This window comes from Chiloscyllium plagiosum, chromosome 31 (assembly GCF_004010195.1).
Source record: "Chiloscyllium plagiosum isolate BGI_BamShark_2017 chromosome 31, ASM401019v2, whole genome shotgun sequence".
Classification (NCBI taxonomy): domain Eukaryota; kingdom Metazoa; phylum Chordata; class Chondrichthyes; order Orectolobiformes; family Hemiscylliidae; genus Chiloscyllium; species Chiloscyllium plagiosum.
Window position 1 is genome coordinate 31,113,204 of NC_057740.1, and position 22,216 is coordinate 31,135,419.

Consider the following 22,216-nt stretch of genomic DNA (forward strand, 5'->3'; position numbering starts at 1 on the left):
CTATCACCCTCACCTTAGCCTCCTTCCACCTATCGCATTCCCAACGTCCCTCCCCCAAGTCCCTCCTCCCTACCTTTTATCTTAGCCTGCTTGGCACACCCTCCTCATTCCTGAAGAAGGGCTTATGCCCGAAATGTCGATCCTCCTTCTCCTTTGATGCTGCCTGACCTGCTGCGCTTTTCCAGCAACACATTTTTAAGCTCTGATGCTTTAACTGAGCCATGCAGAATTTTAAGTTCTGAAGAGTGCAACAGTGCTGTTACTCAAAAGTCTTTAAATTATCACTTTACTGGCTGCTGTAAATCTCAAAAATTCTGATGCTTTCAGTAATAATGAGAAAGCACACTGAATGGTTGCTGTTATGGAGCCCAAAATCTACTACAATGACCACTATAAGGTCATAAAACAGACCAAGAAGCTTCACAGGAGTGTCCAGGTGCGACGTTTGAAATGATGCCCTTTAAGGATAAAATTTTTTAAATCAAAGTGGTTGTTTAACCAGGAGCCAATGTAAATTAGCGAGGAAAAAGCTAATGGTGAAATAGAGCTCTGTGCCAGTCAATGTCATGAGAGATGCCCAAGTTGGCCCCAGCTGATTTCCTTTGGGTAAAGTTTCTGCCACTGATCTTGTAAGACCAGCCCACAGGGCTCACTACTGTGGAAGGCATTAAGCAGTGAAGGATTAACCACTAATGAATCTTCAGCAGAAGATGCACGTACTTGAGTAACAAGTAATGTCCTAATGTAGATTAGAGGTTACGTTTCCTTCAAACTGATTAACCCAATTTACACTGGATAAGAGAATTAGGTTAACCTGGCATCTCTTTGGATATACCAAATTTGCATGTTTGTTAACTGTAGCCATATGGTTAACGACTGGAGCAACTGAAACAGACAGTTAGAATTGACTAGTTCCTAGCACGGATGGTCTTGTATATTTTGGTGGGCAAGGCTATACGAAGGTGCCAGAGTGAACTCTTTCAGGCCAGCTGCCTTTAACAGCAGTACGTGGGCAGACAGAGCTGCAAAAAGTGGAGTACCTTCCAGCAATAAATATAGTTTTGCTAATGATTGGCTTAATCTCCCCTCTATCCTGTTTGCGTCCTCACTCGTGCCAAGGGAAAGCATTCTCTTCTATCACATCCATTTGAGGTTATTTTATTTTGTTTGTCATATTTCCATTGCCCTGGCAATTTTTAAAATCTCACAGTGGAGCCAGGTGGTTAGATGAGTCAGTTATTGCTGCAAAATTGAAAGAAAGTGCCTGGATATTACTTTCTGTTAGAAGGTAAAGCTGTGGAATTTTGCAATGAGCAAGGAAACCACTCCACACATCCTGTGCATATCATTTCCATTTTGCACTTTGGACTGCTCTCTAATTAGTGGAGTATAAATTGGGGTCAGGCCTGAACCCCAGCCACTTGTTGGCAGGTGGGATAGCTTAAAGTGTTGGCTTAATAACCTGCTAATAGATCTTTCTTGGTGGACAGGTGGTTAGAATTCAGCACTCACTGCTGTGACCTGGGTTCAATTCCCGCTCAGGGAATGAGAGTTTATGTATTGGCTGTCCTGTGGCATATTGGTACCTCTGGACCAAGAGGTCTGGATTCAAGTCTCAGTTGCTCCAGGGGTCTGTAATAACATCTCCAACCAAAGTTGATTAGAAAATAGGTTTAAAAAAAAACTGTTAATGACCTAGGAGAAGTAAGCGCATGACATGGGATACACACACACACACAGATTATGAATCTAGTTTATCTAATCACTGAGGAAATCAAGGGATATGGGGAGAACGGTGGAAAAGAGCACTTGAGGTTTATCAGATCAGCCATGATCTCATTGCATAGTGGAGCAGACATGATGGGTTGAATAACCTACTTCTGCTTCAAAGTCTTAGCTTAGGAGCTAAAATAAGTGATGACTTTGGCTACTAAATGTATCTTATGGCACTTAATTTCCTAACATAGGATTACATAGAGTAGTCTTTCACTGAAATAGGTCAGTAGTCATAACTGTTCCATATTGGTGGATTCTGGTACACGCTGGTCCATACTGGTATCTCTCCTGTCTTCTCCATCATTATAACCTCTCCATTTCATTCTCCCTCATCTCCTTCCCAGGCTTCCCTTTCAATGTATCAGTACTCTTCACCTCAACCACTTCATTGATGGTGAGTTCTTCATTCTCACCAGTCTCTGATATTTTGAATTTCTCAGTAACTACCTTTATATTGATGAGTTTTGTTTCTCCATCAAGCAAAGTGGAGTTTTTAAATATGGCTGTTTTGATTTGAGCAGTTGGCATACATTGTGCGGAAACTGTCCAGTTTGTTTAACTGTGCCCTTCCATCTTGTAACAATGATTCATTTCAGGAAAGATGGTGTCGGAGTGAGAGAAAGAAATGTGTTGTAATCGAGCTCTGTGCTGTCAATGTTAGTACAGAGCGCCTTTTCAATGCTTGGCCGATTGCCAGTTTGAAAGGTTAGACCAGAGAACCTGACAGATCGAGTTCCATTGAAGTCTTGCACAATACACCTGAAGCTGGTAACACAGAGCATTTAATTTATCGTGAATTAAGGGTTTTTGTTCTGTGGCTGTGGCCTAGTTTCTTGGCCTTCGAGCAACAACTCTGAGAAGCTGTCTTGAGACCTCACAGGAGGATAGAGTGATTTCTGAGCTCTGATTTTAAACTCCTGAAAATCGATAGCCCATTGACTAGTGGAGTGCAGTGGCAGTGGATTAAGAGCCTGTGGGAGTCAGAGAAATGGGGTGGCAGAGGTGGGGGGCATGGTAGCAACACAATCTGACAGGCGGTTTAAGCTTCCAGGATCAGTCTTGCACAGGCAGATGAAACAACGCCCTCCAGCCAAACCATAAAATATTTAACTCCCATCTGAGTCACTTCACCAAACCTCTGCAGAAAAGCCATTGTGATAACACTTTACAGCTCCATTTTATTTGAAGGGTTTGCACTCCAGTGAGTCTGGCGTTGATGTTGCTGCATGACTTAAGTTCTGTATAAATGCTGACTAGCTTGACTCTGGATTTGTAGAGTTAACTGCTTAACGCCTCCCACTGGCGACTTGACTGGAATGAATTCCCAATATTGTGGCTGTAAATAAGATCTGAGGCATAGAAAATCATGAGAGGCAGGGATAGGATAAATAGACATGGTCTTTTCCTTGAGGTGGGGAGCCCAGAACTAGAGGGTATAGGTTTAAGATGAGAGGGGAAATATTTAAAAGGGACCTGAGGGGCAACTTTTCTAAACCAGAGGGTGGTGCCTGTATTGAATGAGCTGCCAGAGGAGGTGGTGGAGGCTGGTACAATTACAGCTTTTAAAAGGCATCTGGATGGGTGTATGAATAGGAAGGGTTTATAGGGATATGGGCCAAGTACTGGAAAATGGGACTAGATTAGGTTGGGATATCTGGTCGGCATGGACGAGTTGGACCGAAGGGTCGGCTTCTGTACGTCTCTGTGACTCAGTGAGGCCATTCAGCGATCTCTGTGCAACAGTAAGAGTTTTCTTTTCCCAGCAAAGCAGATGATGGTAGTCAGCATAATGAGCAGGCACCTATTTCAGTGGCTGTGTGTGCTCTCGAAAGGAAGCTTGATTCTTGTAAATTGGATCTACTCTGTTTTAAAATACAAGTAGTATAGCCCAGTGGGCTCCCAGCTGTGTTAAAGAGAAAGGTGACCACACATTTGACCCATCTGTAATTCTGAAGACTGTTGTTAAGGGCTGTGATTACCGATGGGAACGTGTTAGCAACCTACTCATTTTAATGGTGCTGTGCATGCATAGAACAGCTTTTTAAAGGAGTGGGGAGGCAGATTACAATATTGATGCTATCTCCTGAGGACCCATACTCTCAGTGGTAGGGTTCATGAGGTTTGGAGAATGCCTTTGGAGGAGCCTTGGTGAGTTATTGCATCTTGTCGATGGTACACACTGCTGCCACTCTTAGGCGGTGGTAGAGGGAGTGAATGTTAAAAGTCGTGGCTGGCGTACCAATTGGTCAGGTTTCTTGGTCCTGGATACTGTTGGTAGGGTGGCATGGCAATTAGCACTGCTGCCTCACAGTGCCAGGGACCAGGAAAGATGGTGTCGGAGTGAGTGAAAGAAATGTGTTTTAATCAAGCTCTGTGCTGTCAATGTTAGTACAGAGCGCCTTTTCAATGCTTGGCTGAGTGCCAGTTTGAAAGGTTAGACCAGAGAACCTGACAGCAGCTTCTGGTGACTGTCTATGTGGAGTTTGCACATTCTCCCCCTGGATTAGGTGGATTAACCATGATAAACACAGATGGGGTTTAGAGTAGGTTGCGGGGTCTGGGTGAGATGCCCTTCAGAGGGTCGGTGCAGACTCGATGGGCGGAATGGCCTCTTTCTGCACTGTAAGGACTCTGTGAGCTTCTTGAAAGTTGTTGGAGCAGCACCTGCCCAGGCGAGTTAGAATATTCTAGAATATTCTTCTGACCAGAGCCTTCTCAATGGTAGGCAGGCTTTGGTGCTGTGATGTTACAGAACCTGCTGTTCAGTTGATGCTGTTTGACAATATGATTAGACATCAAAAGTTCCAAGGCACTAACGAAAGAGAAACAGGAGGCTTTCACTTACCCGGCCCCCCCATATATTCTTCATACAGCTGGTACAGGATCGATGGGCTGAATAGCTGACTCCTCTGTCCTAATGATTCCATGACATTACAAACGACAGCTGAACTCGTCAACTAGACTGGGTACAGTTCTTTCCAGTGAGTCTTAGCAGGCTACTGTATACACAGCACTTCAGGCTAGGTCAGAAATCAGTCTCAATTTTACTGCCTCCCATAGTCAGAAAATGTAGCGCTGGACTGTATTTTACTGACCAGTTACAGTTGGACTGGAAACCTAAACCCTTGATGCCTGACAATTTTTAATCTGAAAACAAACACTTTCAGGTCTGGGAAGGCTGCCAGCATTTGTGGTAAAAAGGCTAATGCCCTCAGGAGTTGGGTACCCTTTAAATGGTGACGGAGGAGAGAATTGGATGAAAAGTTGTACGGAAGAAAAATGCAAGCCTCTGGGAGCAAGTGTTTGGGGGTGGGAGAGGTGTAACTGATTGAGCAACCTTTTTCAAAGAGAGGAAATAGATTTGGAGAGTCTTCTGAATTGTAAGAATTTGATCAGAAAACGATTGGAGGGGTCAGCGCAAAATTCAAAATTGCAAATCACTTTCCTTTAGCTACATTCCAACAGCGAGATTTGAACCGTTGCCTGTGCAGGGCTGAAATGTGCGTGTTTCATTACTGGCTGTGGGTTGAGTTGCTGACAAAAGATTTCACTTGAAATTCTTTACTTGTGTGAATAGCAGCCAAAACTATCTGCACGTAATTCCTCCCTTTCCAACACCACCTCCCTCCATTTTGTCTCACAGAGCTCTGTACATTCATCCAATGGAGACAAACCAAGGAACTCCACTGAATACCCCAACCATCTAAAGAAGAAGAAGACAGAGGAACGAGATTCGGTGAATGATTATGTAAGTCTACTTGCTTCCTATTTTGGGTCTTTCTCCAACATCGCTGCTTCCCTTGCCTCACTTTTCTCTCCCCATCCCTCAGACCAGCTGGGGATTTTAAACTTTAATCTTGCTTCATCCAGGCTGTCGCAAACTTTTATTCCTGGGGTGCAAGCGTGTGTAGTGTCTGTTATCATTCCCGTGGAGACCAGTAAACCCAAAGAACCAAATCTACCAAATTCTTCCATGGACAAGAATACATTCTTTTCTAAATGTTTGCTCAACTTTACATTGATTTTGGTTTGATTGTTAAACATTACTCAATGAAATTGTGGTCAATAGAAATGAGAAAATGCACACTAAATAGCAGATAGCTCTCCCTGATTTACTGGCAGTCTACTTTAGCACAAATTGCACTAATTTCAGGCATATTAGTCCTTCAAAAGTCTGAAATTCCTCAAGTAGAATTCTGGCTCCTTCTGTTGAAGGTTTTAACCATCATCCTCAAATAACAGCAGCACCCTCCCATACCCAGTTCCGGAGGCTCAATCTTTGTTGAAATGGCGAACTGGTGCAGGACCTTCTCAGCTCTGACCATGATGGTTTTGCTGGTGGGAATCCAGCAGAAACACTTTCATATGAACCCTCACCAATAACCGGGCACAGCCTGGCTGGTGTTGGCCAATCCACTCATTCTGAAATAAGTGAAGTAACCTCATTTTCCTTTATCTTTGTTTCTAGATCCAGCCTTTGTATTCCTTCAGCCTGTCTTGCTCTGCAGCACTGGTTTATCCAAATCTTAGGGTGGCGATGTCTTTTTATGTGCTTTGAACCAGTTTCAGTTTTCCCTAGAAACCTGAAGATTCGGTTGGTTTCCCTATTAGTTCAGGCTCGACCCAAAAAAACTCAGACTTTGAAACCACAAATTCCATCATGAATCTGATATGCAAACTTTCATAGGAGAGTGAGCCAGGCGGGATGGAGACTCTTTCCTGTCCATCATTATTCTCGTGATTACCACTAACCAATTTCACACACGGATAATTCAGAAGATGCTTTAATGTCCTATTTTAAGTGTATTAGGTCAGTTCACTGCCTTCTCAGTCATAAAAACATAACTGAAACATAAAGGAACCAGGGTTAAAAGACCATACAGACTCCCACCGCAGCTCCACCATTCCATAGAGTCATGACTGAACTCCTGCAGAAACCCTTGCCTGCACACTCCCCCCCCCCCCCCCAAGTCCTTTCATCAGTAATCTGAGTACCGTGGTGTAGAATATACTGAAAACTTCACCACTCACCGTGTGTGCACCCGTCTGTCCGTCCATCCATCCTTGTGCTCCTCTACCCCCGTTCTCACCTATAAACCTTATGCCCTTAGCTCATAGCTCCCTGTTCTCCCCATACCCCCGTTTTGCATTTCCTCCCTTCCACTACCACCTCCTCTCTATTTATCTCCCCACCTAGGCACCCTGTTCCCTTCTACCCCCTCCCCTTTCTTGCACTGCCTGCCTCTCCTTGTGCTCCCTGTCTTGTGCTCTCTCTCACTCTATCTCATGGCCATTCTACCCTTAACCCTTCCAATGCCATAAAAAGATAAGTCGCTTGCCCGTCAATGCCATTTAATAAAGCTCATATGTAATCTAAAGGATTATAAACTTTGTTTGATCTATTGAGGTGCTTGCTCTTCCTCTAAATCTCCCAGTCCCAATTTACATTCCATCTGTCAGAGGGATCACAACCATATCTCACAGTTGAACAGCTTTAGTTGATAAACAAATATTGCATTAACATTTTTATTGTCACATTTTAATAAGGTAATAGATTATGATCAGCATGGTTTGTGAAGTAGATCTGAAACCACTATTACTGTACACTCTTTCTCTTTTCCCACTGAACTGATTCGATGCAGGACTGTGACTTGGTGATTTGATCAATTGAAAATGATTTCATTTGTGGTATCAGGGAGCCCATAAAACACTATATTTCACGTTGCCCAATGACGTACCTGACATGATCTATTCACTGTCTTGTTTTAATGTTTTGAAACATCTGGACAAAATGAGAAGACCTCCTCAAAGAGATGGACTTTTGATCCTGTGTGACATTTGCTATGCTCTGATTTGACATGGTCCCTCACTTGTTTTTGCTGCCTGTGACCCTTGCCCTTGTCTTTTTGACTTTCACTTCTCTTTTCTATTATGTGCTTGAATGCCGTCACTAGGAAGTAACCATCATGCCTCTTATGTGATTGAACTTTTCTGGACCTCTCTTCCTTGCCCCTGTTGTTCCTTGCAGCTAAATGGTCAAATTGTTTCCAATTTGTACTTTGTTCATCGCTTAGTCAATTCTTTGTTTTGTTAAAGAGAGAACATTCTTCAAAGGAAATCACTTAAAGTGCGATTTGAGTGTCATAAATTAAGCCATCCCTTGATGTCCATCCTCCCTGCGCTTGATCACCGTTTGGTGACCTTGGCTAAAAATGTGTTTATGTAATTATAGATAGTGCATAAATTATAGGCAACAACTACTTGGATGAGAGTTTGGATGCAGTGCGGAATAATACCTGGAATCATATACTTTCACTGACGTGTTACAGCACAAAACGAGGCTATTTGGCCTGTCCTGTCAGCACTGGCTCACCAAAAGACCAACCTGACTTAATGCCATATTCCTGCATTTTACCCATACCCTTGTACATTATTCCCATTTACATATTCATCCAGTGCCCTCTCAAATTCCTCAATTGAACTGAAGGAAGATATCTATCTGGTTGTGCCTGAAGGAGCTGTGTAAGGTAGCGCTCTTTCTGACCGATTGCTGATTCCACTCTGAGTGAGTCTGAACTTTGTGGGTGTGGGAGCAGAGTGCTTGCTCAGTGTTGCTTCAGTTGTGTCGCAGTAAAGTGACTTCATCGCATGTCTGCTTTTACAGACTGCTCGAGTTTGGAGAAGGGGGCGTGAGAAACCTGCAACTGAGGTTAGAGTAAAAGTTAAAAAATAAATAGTGCATTTGCTTGCAGCGATCTAGTTGTGCTGCTCATGAATACAAACTCTACCGTACAGTTATCCGGCTGCAGATAAATAGTTCTGCACTGCCATCTTGTGAGTAAAGTGTGTTATAAACGCCGCTGAAAAACACACATCACAATGCCATGAAATATAGTGCTCTTTTCTACACCTGCTTTTGACTTCCATATAGAATCAGAGAATGGTTACAGCACAACATTCAGCCTGTCACATCTGTGCTGGCTGTCTGTGAGACCAACTTGAGTAGTCTCGTGCTGTGTCCTATTCCCCATAACTTGCAAAGTTTCTCTTCTGATAGTTATTGAATTCCCCTTTGAAAGCTGTGATTGAATCTGTCTCTACCAGACACTCTCTGGCTGATTCTCTTCAGATCCTAATCACTCGCTATGTCGGGGGGAAAAGAAAATGATTTTTCTCAAGTAGCCTTTGGTTGTATTGCCAATCTTCTTTAAATTGGCTTCCCTTGGTCCTTGACCTTTCTTCCTAAGTGGACCAATCCTATCTACTAGTGACCCTATCTACTATGATCAGACACTTCATGAATTTGAACATCTGTATTAAATCTCCTCTCAACATTCTATCATCAGATGAAAATGGCCCTTGCCTCTCCTTTTCTGTCCCATGTAACTGAAGCCTCTCATCCCTGGACCTTCTTAAATTTTATTGTACTCTCACTAATGCCTTCACATCCTTTTTAAAATTTGAGCCCAGAGTTGTGGGCACTTCTCCAGATGAGGTTAAACTAATGTTTTAGAAAGTTCACCACAGGTTTTGCACATTGTATAAACAGTCCTTTGTGAAATATTCATTTTAATGTTTCTCTTTGCAATGCAGAGCTTTTTTTTTTGCAAATTCTCACCATAATTTGATACTGATGCAAGTTCAGATGTCCATGTAATATACTTTAACTTAGGTGGTGAACTGAATGTCTAGTCAGGTTGCACATACGTGCTGTAGTATCCCTGTTTTAAGAGATGGGCCATTGTAATTTTCCTTTAAACACATTTTTATTGCAACTGTAGCCATGGGGGTTTGTGAGCCTTCTGAAAGTGAATATCTTTCTTGTGTTGCATGTCATGCCCCTTAACCTTGCTATCACTCTATCCCTCTCCTCCTTTGACACTTACTTATCTCTTTGACCAAGAGTGTACTCCTGTCCTGATCTTTTGTTGTTTGCTGTCAAATTTCTGCTCCTATAAAGCATCTTGGCAAGATTTACACAGAAATTACTGGTGAAACTCAGCAGGTCTAGCAGCATCTGTGGGGAGAAAACAGAGCTGACAAAAAATAATCACTGGATTCAAAACATCAATTCTGCTTTCTCCCCACAGATGCTGCCAGACTTGCTGAGTTTCGCCACTAATTTTTGTTTTTGCCTCAGATCTCCAGCACCCTTGATACTTTGTTTCATTTTGGGAAGATAGCTTCTGTTTCAAAGGTGCTATGTAAATTCAAAATGGTTGTAGTTTGCCTGATTTGTCAGTCTTACTCCAGAATTTCAAGTGAGACCATAGGAGGCATCATTTCAATTCTGTTCCACTCACATTTTCTATTTCTGCTGTCCTGAAGTGTTTGCTCCATTTCTTCCCAACAGCGATAGTTACTGATGGGTTGAGTTTTGTTTTGAAAAGAGCCATTTAGATGTCTTTTTACCTGGCCTTTCCTGTTTATCAAATCCTCACCACTTTCATATTGCTAATCCTGAGTTAGAACCCTCAATACGAATTGACTGGAGATATATTCTTACCAATTACTTTCACAAATCCTTCACTCTTTTTTTGTACACATGTATTCCAGTCTCCCCTTAGTAACTCCTTTACTGCAGTAAGTCCAGCCATGGATATTACTTTCATCATGATTAAACTATCTGATCTTTGTCACTATCCCTGCATCTTCATTTGCAGAATACTTCACTGCAGTATTGAGTTAAAGTGGCAAATCTGTTATTGGAGTTTGTGTTTCCATTTTTAGTTTTCTGTTCTAATTCTAATTCTATTCCTAATTTGTTCTATTCTTGAATATTCCTTTGATATTCAAGTGTGTGTAGATTTTATTGTATGTTTTGCAGTTCAGCCACAATAATCAAGACAACCCCTCCCGACCACTATCTTTAAATTTAAAAAGGAAAAACACAATGTGGTTTTGTGCCCCTTGGTCCTCAAGAAATTGTTCTTGAATGCAGCCCAGCCTGGTGCGTTACAACAGAGAGCAGAGAGAAATGAGTTCAGGCACTCTGACCTGAAGTGACAGTGGAGCTAGAATGAAAAAAATGAATCAAGTTGTCTACAGTCTGGCTCAGTATTGGCCGGATCACTCGAAGAAGCTTTGTGTGTGGTCGGTGTGCGTGGAAGACTAAATGAGCACTGGTGCTACAGGGAGTGGTTTTCTGTGACTAGGATAAAGGAAAGTTAAGAACTGGAAAGGAAGACTTTCATATTGAGCCCTTCACATGCAGCCACTGGATATTTCAAAACCATTTACAGCTGCTGAGGCATCTCAGCAACACAACTAATAGTCTAGAAATTTTTTAAAAGTTGTTTTATTTTCACCTTTGACATTGCAATGATGATTACTTAGATTGTATCTAGTTGCTACTCATTCCGTTTCTTTGGGTGCTTAGTGTTAGCTACGTATTCTTTCTGGCTGTTCAGATGTCTGTCCGAATAGTTAGGACGTCCGCACTTAATTAATAAGTGTTTATTCTCTCCTTTCCTTTTCTAACGGTCAGCTTTTTATAAATGTTATTCCGTACATGATCACAATACTACACTCGACATTAGCATCTACTAAATGTTCTCCCTCCTTTTTCCATTTCATACAGTGTAAATTCACACGATAGTCTTGAGTGAATGGTTTCCTTTGCCTTTGTGAAATATTTTCACATATCAAATGCCCTTGGTGAGAGGGGAAATATATGAAAGAAACCTAAGGGGCAATGTTTTCATGCAGAGGGTGGTATGTGTATGGAATATGCAGCCAGAGGAAGTGGTTGAGGCTGGTACAATTGCAGCATTTAAAAGACATCTGACTGGGTATATGAATAGGAAAGGTTTGGAGGGGTATGGGCTGGGTGCTGGCAGGTGGGACTAGATTGAGTTGGGATAACTGGTCGGCATGGCCAAGTTGGACTGAAGGGTCTGTTTCCGTTCTGTACATCTCTATGAATCATTGAATCTAAGTGGACAGACTTGCTAAGTGAAGCCTGTGTTCAGTGAGCTTCAGGGATTATCACAGCTCAGTGCAAACCTTGTACTTCCTGCGTGTGAGTTCTAAAGCTTGAATAACTCGATGACCAAAATGGCTGGGGAGTCTAGAACCAGGGGAGACCGTTTAAAAATAAAGGAGATGCCTTTTAGAACTGAGATGCGAAGCAATTTCTTCTTTACTCGGAGGGTAGTCAACCGTTGGAATTGTCTACCTTCGAGGGCTGTGGAAGCGGTGTTTCTGAGTATGTTCAAGTTGAAGTTGTTAAGTTTTTGATAATCAGTAGTGTGAAGGGATGTGGGAGTTGCAGGGGTAAAAGATAATGAAGTTTCTGAGCTGCCAATGTCATATTAAATGGTGGAGTAGATTCAGTGGGATGAATGGCCTCCTCCTGTTCCTATGTTTCTTGCAGAGTATGCTCTTCCTTTGATCAGATACAGAAGGAACTCGTTTCAGGGCTTTAACTGAAGACCTTAATGTTCTACTTAACAACATAGGAACTAGGAGTACAAGTAGGCAATTCAGCACATTGAATCTGCTTTTACATTTAATAGAATCAACGTTCATATTATCTGGGCTCAACTCCATTTTCCTACCTGCTCCAGATGACCCGTTAGCCTGTTACTAATTATAAATCTTTCTCTCTCCTCTCTAAATTTAAGTGTCCGAGCATTTTCTGCACTCTGGAAGAGTGAATTCCACAAATTCACAATTCTTCTGAGAGGAGTGATTCCTCCTCATCTCTGTCTTAAAGCTGCTACAGCTTCCCAGCTGAAATTATGGTCTCTTGTTCTAGCTTGCTGCACAAGGAGAAACACCTGCTCTGCATCTACTTTATCAATCCCCTTTAGCATCATATGTACATTAGCTCAATCTCTCATTCTTCTGAAGTCTAGCAGTTATAGGTTTAAACTGCTCAATCTGTCTTCATAAAACAAACTCTTCATTTCTGGAATTAATCTCATGAATGTTCTCCGAACTGCATCAGATGTCATTGCATGCTTCCTTGAGTAATAGAACCAAAATTGTACACGGTGCTCCGTTATGGCCTCACCAAAACCTTTTCCCAATGCAGCAACACTTCCCAATTTTTATACTCCTTTCCTTTAACAATAAATGCTAAAATTCCATTTGCCCATATTACCTGCATATGAGCGTTTGGCAATTCATGCACAAGGACACCCAGATCCCTCTGCACTGAAGCATTTTGAGATTTATCTCCATTTAGATAGGTTGTCTTTTATTCTTCTGCCCTAATGGATAACATCACACTTGTACTTGATTTAAATGCAACCATTACACTAATTGTTGGTGATGACTGAGGTCACTTATTGATCTATCTTGTATTGGACAATGTATTGACATTTAATCGATCGCTACAGGATAGAAATAACAAGAACATCAACCAAGTACCTCCAGTAAAAGAGTTGTAATGTTTTTCTTTCCCCCTTGTTAACAGGACAGTGATGAAGACAAGAGTGATGATAATCTTGTGGTTGATGTTTCTAACGAGGTCAGTTAAATGTTTGCAAGACCAGGGTTTTAACATTTTAAGAGCTTTATGGCAATCCATTTTGCTTTCCTTTTTGCTGCTTTTGTATAAATATGAAAATGCTTATGTTCTGGAGCTGCAGTTTGTTCAACTTGGGTATTCATAAAATGGCAACAAATTAGACCAACTATGAGCAATGAAGCAAATCTACCAATAGGAACAATCTCAAATCATTAAAAATACTTACTCTGATTAATTTTGACTGCATTTTTCCCCTTCAGTCTCTAACTATATATACAAATGATTTGGATGTGAACATAGGAGGTATAGTTAGTAAGTTTGCAGATGACACCAAAATTGGAGGTGTCGTGGACAGCAAAGAAGGTTACCTCAGATTGCAATGGGGTCTTGATCAGATGGGCCAATGGGCTGAAGAGTGGCAGCTGTAGTTTAAATTAGATAAATGCGAGGTGCTGTATTTTGGTAAAGCAAATCTTAGCAAGACTTATACACTTAATGGTAAGGTCCTAGGGAGGGTTGCTGAACAAAGAGACCTTGGAGTGCAGGTTCATAGTTCTTTGAAAACGGAATCTCAGGTAGATAGGATAGATAAGAAGATGTTTGGTATGCTTTCCTTTATGGGTCAGAGTATTGAGTATAGGAGTTGGAAGGTCATGTTGCGGCTGTACAGGACGTTAGTTATGCTGCTTTTGGGATATTGCGTGCAATTCTGGTCTCCTTCCTATTGAAGGATGTTGTGAAACTTGAAAGGGTTCAGAAAAGATTTACAAGGATGTTGCCAGGGTTGGAGGATTTGAGCTATAGAGAGAGGCTGAACAGGCTGGGGCTGTCTTCCCTCGAGCGTCGGAGGCTGAGGGGTGACCTTATAGAGGTTTACAAAATCATGAGGGGCATGGATAGGATAAATAGACAAAGTCTTTTCTCTGGTGTGGGAGAATCCAGAACTAGAGGGCATAGGTTTAAGGTGAGAGGGGAAAGATATAAAAGAGACCTAAGGGGCAACTTTTCATGCATAGGGTGGTGTGTGTATGGGATGAGCTGACAGAGGAATGTTGGAGGCTGGTACAATTGCAGCATTTAAAAGGTATATGAATGGGAAGGGTTTGGAGGGATTTGGGCCAAGTGCGGGAAAATGGGACTAGATTGGGTTGGGATATCTGGTCGGCATGGACGGGTTGGACCGAAGGGTCTGTTTCCATGCTGTACATCTCTATGACTCCTCACACTGTGAAAGCCCTTTTTGGGTGACATAGCCAGATAGCGGAGGGGCAGACGGAGGTCTTTTATACGTTTTGCTAATGAGCAGGCCAATGTTTGGCATTGACAGATAACACTTGTACTTTGGCAGCAAGTGTTTCAGATCACCTTATGAGATCAGTTAATGATCAGCAATTTCCATCTCCATGCTATAAAGAGAAAATTGGCTTTATTCTCATGCAGATTAGGTCTTCCTCTGGCTCTGTTCCAAAGGCTGGAATCAGAAAAGATACTTAACCGGTGGAGGTGCCGGTGTGGACTGGGGTGGACAAAGTCAGAAGTCACATGACACCGGGTTATAGTCCAACAGGTTTATTTAAAATCACAAGTTTTTGGAGTGCTGATGAGCAGGTGTCACCTGATGAAGAAGCAGCGCTTTAAGAGTTTGTGATTTTAAATAAACCTGTTGGACTATAACCTGGTGTCGTGTGACTTCTGACTTTGTCCAACTAACAGCACAGGGTAAAGTATGATTTATTGAATAAATGAGAAAGCTTTGATGCTTTTACTAAAAACAAAAATCCTCGAACCCAAGTTATCTCATGCCTTTAAGAAATGTGTTTATTAAAAGCCTAATGTCAATTTGAACTGTAGTGATGCTGTCTACTTCTGTTGTGCAACCAATTGCATCCCTTTCCAGTGCAATTCAGAGCAACGTCACAATCATGCAGGCAGCCCCACTTGTCACTCAAAACCAGACCTGGTCTGTTCCAAATGCTGCTCCCTGATCTGCTATACTCCAATCCTCTTCTACCGTCATGTCCTGACTTATTGTCAATTCAATCAATTTCAGTTCCACACATTCTTCCTCTTTCCTTGCCCTTTTGTTCCTAAACAGCAGCTCTGCACCATGACCCTGACACACTCCTATGAATCCTGGAAAGTCTCGGTTATTTTGTCATCAGAAATGAGAGAGCCCTCTATTTTCCTGTACCGGCCTTCCTTGGTAGAAGACACTATCTAATGGTGGGATGTGGTTCTATCTATTCCTTTACCTCTCCAAACAATGATGTGGATTGATGACGAGAGACAATATGCATTTCAACTGTCTACATTACAGCTGCGTCCCTCCTTGTCCAGAATTGTTAAACAGAAACTTTTCATGAAGAGTCGCTGTCTCTATCTATGTCTGTCCCTCCTCCCTTCCCCTTTCACACTGTTGCACCCTCCCCACAAAGTCAACATGCATTGTTGTCTATTGTAGTACTCTGTCCAATGACTCAATTCAGGTCATCCCAATCTGTCCAAACTGAAGGTTGCAAGTATTTGTTTTCACATCAGATGTCCTTGTCTCCTGCTGTCGATTAACAATGCAGTGTTGCCTATTTTAGGAACCTTCATCACCTCACAGCAGTCCTTCTCAAGCAACACATGAAAATGGATTAGACAAACTGCATGTGAGGAGGAAGAACCAAGTGAATAGTCCCAGCTCTTTAGTTTCCACTAGTAGCACTCCTCCTCCACCACTAAAGAGTAAAGACCCAGCTGTGGTAAGCACTTCTTCCCTTTTTCTTAATTCTCTTCATTTGCTCACATGTCCAACGTGGCTGAATTTGATTGGTTAAAGTTTCATCTGAAGTGTGATTCAGTTCGCGGTGTAATCTCAAATAAGTCATGATGCTCTCTGGTTCTGTCTCTCTCTCTCTCTCTCTTTCTCTCTCTCTATTTATTGCTTTCTCTATCTATCTCTGTCTCTCTCTTCTCTCTCTCTATCTCTGTATCAACCTCTTTCTCTCTCTATCTATTGCTCTTCATTGCTTCCTTCCCCCCCCGCTCTTCTGCACAACCTCCTGCCCACACTCTCTCTCACTCTTTGTTGCTCAAATCCATATCTCCTCATTCTCTAGAGAAACCCAGCGGGTCTGGCTGCATCTGTGGGATGAAAGCAGACTGAATGCTTCGAGTCATGGTTCTGATAAAGAGTCACTGGACTCAAAATGTTGAGTCCAGAGAACCCATCGTTCTCTGATTGCTGAGTCTTAACGGCAACAGCACCGGGAGCAGAATGCATCGCTCCTTCCCCACTGTGTGTAGCTAAAAAGAAGCCTATGAGAAAAAGCCTTGATGTGAAGCACTTTGTAAAGTACTGTTGTCATGATTGGTGTGAAATAAGTCCCGGGTTCAGTTTACAAGCCATCCTAAGCTGCTATTTGTGTTCCTGTTTCCAGAATGAGAAATCCAGTACACCTAGTCTGAAGTCGAATATACCATCATCGCGGGGGGATTCTGCAACCCCAGGCACGAGTGGGACATCACAACTCTGCTCAGCCTCGAGCAAAACTGGGGCTGATCCTTTAGGTAACTCCTTGTTATTTGCTGAAGATGTTAGATTTTCAATAAAAAGCCTGTAGCTACAAAGACCTTTCTTTGAATTAAAGGTGTGCAATTTAAGCGCTTCCAATTGCATTTGAAAAACCCTGTGTTCCTTGTAACTGCTGTCAGAGTTGGAGGTCAGGCTGCATCCATCTAGACCTCCGGCCCCTCTCAATATTGCGTTAAGTCTCACAGTCAGTGTCAGGGTACCTTTAAAAGACATGCTCATGATATTATCATTGTAGGAGAAAGTGAGGTCTGCAGATGCTGGAGATCAAAGTTGAAACTTTATTGCTGGAACAGCACAGCAGGTCAGGCAGCATCCAGGGAACAGGAGATTCGACGTTTCGGGCACAGGCCGAAAGAAGAAGGGCCTGTGCCCGAAACGTCGAATCTCCTGTTCCCTGGATGCTGCCTGACCTGCTGTGCTGTTCCAGCAATAAAGTTTCAACAATATTATCATTGTACCATAGCATGTGACCAAAGGGCATAAGGGTGTCAGACTCAATCTTAACTCTGATCCCCTGAAGAAAGTGAGGACTGCTTATGCTGAAGATCAGAGTCGAAGAGTGTGGCGCTGGAAAAGCACAGCCGCCAGCATCCGAGGAGCAGGAGAGTCGACGTTTCGGGCATAAGCTCTTCATCAGGAATGCTGGAAACATCGACATCCTGCTCCTTGGATGTTGCCTGACCAGCTGTGCTTTTCCAGCACCATACTTTCTGACTCTGATGCCTTGAAGCATGACATGTCACTGAATAGCTTAATATGGGCCCAGACAGAGAATGTAATAATTGCATGTAATAGCCAGCTATAAAACATATTTCTTGGATCTTCTCACACTACATTGTCCACGCCTTATGGTACCAGGGATAATAGAAGTGTTACCATATCAGGAAAAGGTAAAACCCAGTCACTCAGTAACACACCATTGCCCATGTTCTGTGTTCCCTCTAACATTCCTTTGCTGCACAGGACTTGTTTGGTGAACTGCATGGTCTCTTTTCAGATCTCTGGACATCTTAGCAAGGGGCTGTTGCTATGGGCAGCCAGTTTGTCTCTTGGGTGGTTTATGCCCATCGGCAATGTAGAGGAGCCATTGTTGTTGGTCCCTTTTGGAAACCCATTACCCTGTTTGCCTTATCAGTCATGTTTCCACCAGGTGAGAATTGGGAGCCAAGTGAAGTGAATCTGAATCACCCGACGTGGTGGTTTTGTAAAGCTTTCCATAGGACCCATTTACAAAAAGAGAGTCCCCCCCCCCCCTCAGGTTCACTGAGTCCCCTTGAACCAGGTACTTGTAAAGGCTGCATAATAGAACTATTCAGTCGGTTATACCGGTGCTGGCTTTTGTAAGAGATTCCCAATTAATCTCACTCTTCTGCTGTTTGGAAACATCAACTTTGTTGTAAATATTATTCTCACCTTGTGGAGTCACTTCCTCCTACTGTGTAATTCTCATGGTGGGTGGGTGAAACTGCGTTTTTACAAACAGCTCTCCAGTGACTCTCATGTGGGTGGGGGGAATCAGGTTGCAAAGTGAAGAGCAGCCAGGATGATATTGATGGCAGGTAAAGCAGGCTCAGTGTGACCATATCACCCTGCTCCTGCTCTCACCTCTTGTGTTCTTAAAGGTTAACCATTTAAACTGAATTGGATTTGTAGAGAATAGATCATTGTTTTTGTTTTAATCATCCTATAATACCACATTCTTGTGATTTGCTTTTTGAGTTATTAATGTTCTGAAACAAATCAAAGACTCGCTGATGGACCAGCATTTACTGCCCATCCCCTTATTGCCCTTGAAGAGGCAATGGCAAGTAGTTTTCTTGAACTGCAATGGTCCATTGGGTGTAGAGACACCTGCAGTGCTTGTGTGAAAGGGGGGTCCTGCACTTCGATCCAGTAATAGTGAAGGAATGACGTTTGGTTCATGTTTTGTGCTTGTGTGAGGTAACAGTATAAAACTTAAAATATATAAAACTTAAATTTTGCACTTTTCTTTCCTTTAGCATTGGGGTTAAAAACACCTCTGTCTGTACAGGGTGCTTTCCCTGTTCCATTCGGAATGGTCCACACTGCAGTCAATGGGGGGATTGCTGGTGCCAATGCATACGCAGGTTTACACTTCGCTTCCCCTCAACTCAATGGTGGAGCCTCGGCCTCCACATTTGGACGCTCCTCTGTGGTAAGCTGTGCTCTTGTGTTATATTCTCCAGACTGTTCTTAAAAATCCTTGAAATGCATTGTGTGTTATCAATGCTACTAGAAGGAAGGGAGATTAATATCCCTCGGATGGTTTGCCCATTTTTTTTCCTGGTGCGGGACTTTGTGTCTGTTCAGCAAAGAATATTTTCGCTTGGCATTTTAACTCCCCATTTTGTGCATCAGTGTCCATGTCAGATATCCCCAGGACTGTCCTGTCCAAGACCTGCGACTAGGGCTGAACCTAATGTTGCTTTTACTACTTGTTCACTGGCATATCTTTGGAATATGTGGACCCGGAGATTTAATACAGGCCTTTGTCTCATTGACCAATGAATTTCAACCTGAAATTTGAAAACCCAAGATCTGTTTGTCTTAGCAGACATTGAGGAATGCAAATTAATGGGGGCTTGTCTTTAAATAGCCTTCATTATCTCTTGAGGTTTGTTGACATCCTCATTTTATGGCTGACAAACACTAAAAAGCTTGGCCCTTCCTGTTTTAAAGGGATCATTGCCTCCTCCTGCCTTACTGAAGCTCCTGGAGTCAGATTGCTCATGAAGTTCATATTTAAAGTGGTTTTATTCTAAAGGCCTTCCATCACTTGGGACCAATGACACTGAAGGACCAGCATTTTTTCAGGAAAGATCTTGATTAGCATTTTTGATGTGTTGAAATTGATTACTCCTTTGTCATAATTGGGATCAGTCTTCTGTATCTGTACCTGAAATGGTTTGCTAAGTGATGATTTTAAACTGCTAGGTAGCTTCCTCAATGCAGGAGAACTCAGTATATGTTTCATTTCCTTTTAAACATGGATCAAAATGCATGGATGGGGTTGGCATTGAGTGTTGATTTGCAAACCCTGATAATTAATACAATCTTGTTTTCATGTTCAGACACAGATGGTTTTGAAATTGCCCCCCAGTATTTAATAGCCATGGCTTTAACTGAGCTACGTACTCAAAGACAATTGAGTCACGCTAACCTGTGAGCTGTTGTGTGTTTTTACTGGTTTAAGTGACACAAGCAAATTTTAGGACAGTCATTCTATTGGTAAATGAGGACTCAATCCGCAATTATCTAGCATCTTTGGCATCATAAAACCTCTCAGGCCACTTCACGAGAGTTATTAGCAATCAAAGTTTAACATGGAGCCATGTAAGGAACTTCCTCAGACCTTTAAGTGCAGGAACTGAAAGAACTGCGGGTGCTGTAAATCAGAGACAAAATTAGAAACTGCTGAAGAAGCTCATCAGGTCTGCCAGCATCTGTGGAGAGAAATCAGAATTCACATGTTGGGTCGGGAAGGGTCACTGGACCTGAAGCGTTAACCCTGAATTCTCTCCACAGGTGCTGCCAGACCTGCTGAGCTTTTTCAGCAATTTCTGTCTATGTCTTTGAATATAGGAGTTGGGACGTTATGTTGAGATTGTACAGGACCTTGGTATTCTGACCACCTTGTTGTTAGGAAGGATATTATTAAATTGGAGAGAGTTCAGAAAAGATTTACCAGGATGTTGCCAGGAATGGACGGTATGGGTTGTAAAAATAGGCTGGGACATTTTTTCACTCTAGTGTAGGAGGTTAAAGGTTGACCTTATAAAGGAATAAATAACTCATGAGGGGTATAGATAAGGTGAATGACAGGTGTCATTTCCCAAGGCTGGGGTATTTCAAGACTAGGGGTCTTTAAGGTGAGAGGATAAAGATTTAAAAAGACACGGGGCCAATTTGTTTACACAGAGTGGTTCATGCACAGAATGAATTTCCAAATGAAATTGTGGATGCGGGTATGGTTACAATGTTTAAAAGACATTTGGCTAAGTTCATGAATAGGGACAGTTTAGAGGGGTATGGACCAAGCACAGGCAGATGAGACTAGTTTGGGAACATGGTCAGCATGGACTGCTTTGACCGAAGGGTCTGTTTCCATGCCGTATGACTCTGACTGTCTTGAGATATTAGGATGGGGAATAATAACCTTGGACAAAGTGAGAGGTTTCAAGGAGAGAGTGGAGTGGAGAAATTTTGGGGAACAGAGGGATTTGGATTTCCAGAGCTTGGGATCTAAAGGCACCGAAGGAGCAGTTAAAATCGGAAGAGGCCAGAAACAAAGGGACTTGGAAATCACTGAGGGAATGTAGGATTGGAAAAGGTTACAGTGATGGGGCGAGTTGATGGATTTGTAAGCCAGGATCAGAGTTTTCAAATAAAGCTGTTGGGAGCCAATTTCAGTCAGCAAGTACAAGGGAAGGAGACACAACCTGTTGCATGTTGGGTAATGAGAATGAGAATTGGATAAGCTTAAATACAAGATGAAAATACTAGAAGGAAGGGGGAAGAGAAAGTTAACACCAAATGATATTTTGCGCATAAATAATCGGTGTTGATATGTAATGGAGAAAGAAATAATTGTTAGTCAACCACTCCTGAGGTTATGGCTCGCACACAAACCAGAAGTATAATAAATGTTTATTTCAGTGAAACATTTCAGCCATTCTACTTTTAAAAGCAGGAATAAGCTGGTTTCTGTTTTCTAATTTAAAGCATCCTGTTCTCTCTTGGCTTAACACTGGTGTCTTTTTTTTTGATGTGTGTAGGCTGGATTTGAGCCTCACTCTCACAAACGAGGTCCTGGACTCCCTGGGAGCCTGTCCGCAGCGACTGCAGGAAAACCGTAAGTATCGTGAGAATGAGAGTGGAATCCAGCCAGAGATTGTTTGCTTTTTCACTGACATGTGGCTTTGTATCTTTCAGGAGCTGTGACTGAAGGGTGGGCTTGCTTTGCATACAATGATAGATATGTGTATGAATCATTGAATTCCTTGAATCTGTTCCACCAGTATTGCAACTCTATCAGCCCATTTTGACTGTGTATTGCTTTATGCCCTTGCCACAGTAAACGGGATTTTGAGAAGAACCAGTTTAAGAGCCTGAAGTTTGGACAGCATGTAGCTAGATGGTTTCACAAATTGTGCCTTAGATATTGGAAGTCATGCCTGGTAAAGTTCTTGCTCTAATGTGAGTTAGAAACAGTGAGACAGAGGTCAGAATGTAACAATGGCTGTTTATTCCCACAATTACATTGTTTTTGCTGCTGGTTCTTACAGTTTCATCTACTGATATTTTATATTGTGTAGGGCAGTTACAAATGAACATTATGCAAATTGCTGTTTCAAAATGGTACA

At 42.3% G+C, this 22,216-nt stretch overlaps 1 protein-coding gene across 3 annotated transcripts in view; it reads left to right on the forward strand.

Annotated features, from left to right (window-relative positions):
* The window catches only part of LOC122565380 (transducin-like enhancer protein 1), a 162,208-nt gene that overhangs the window by 112,504 nt on the left and 27,488 nt on the right, over positions 1 to 22,216 (forward strand). For all 3 annotated transcript variants that reach the window (XM_043721296.1, XM_043721295.1, XM_043721297.1), the window contains 6 exons: positions 5,420 to 5,524; positions 13,199 to 13,252; positions 15,841 to 15,999; positions 16,678 to 16,807; positions 18,833 to 19,008; positions 21,629 to 21,705. In XM_043721296.1, the coding sequence (XP_043577231.1) occupies positions 5,420 to 5,524; positions 13,199 to 13,252; positions 15,841 to 15,999; positions 16,678 to 16,807; positions 18,833 to 19,008; positions 21,629 to 21,705 (701 nt within the window). The remainder of the gene's footprint in view (positions 1 to 5,419; positions 5,525 to 13,198; positions 13,253 to 15,840; positions 16,000 to 16,677; positions 16,808 to 18,832; positions 19,009 to 21,628; positions 21,706 to 22,216) is intronic.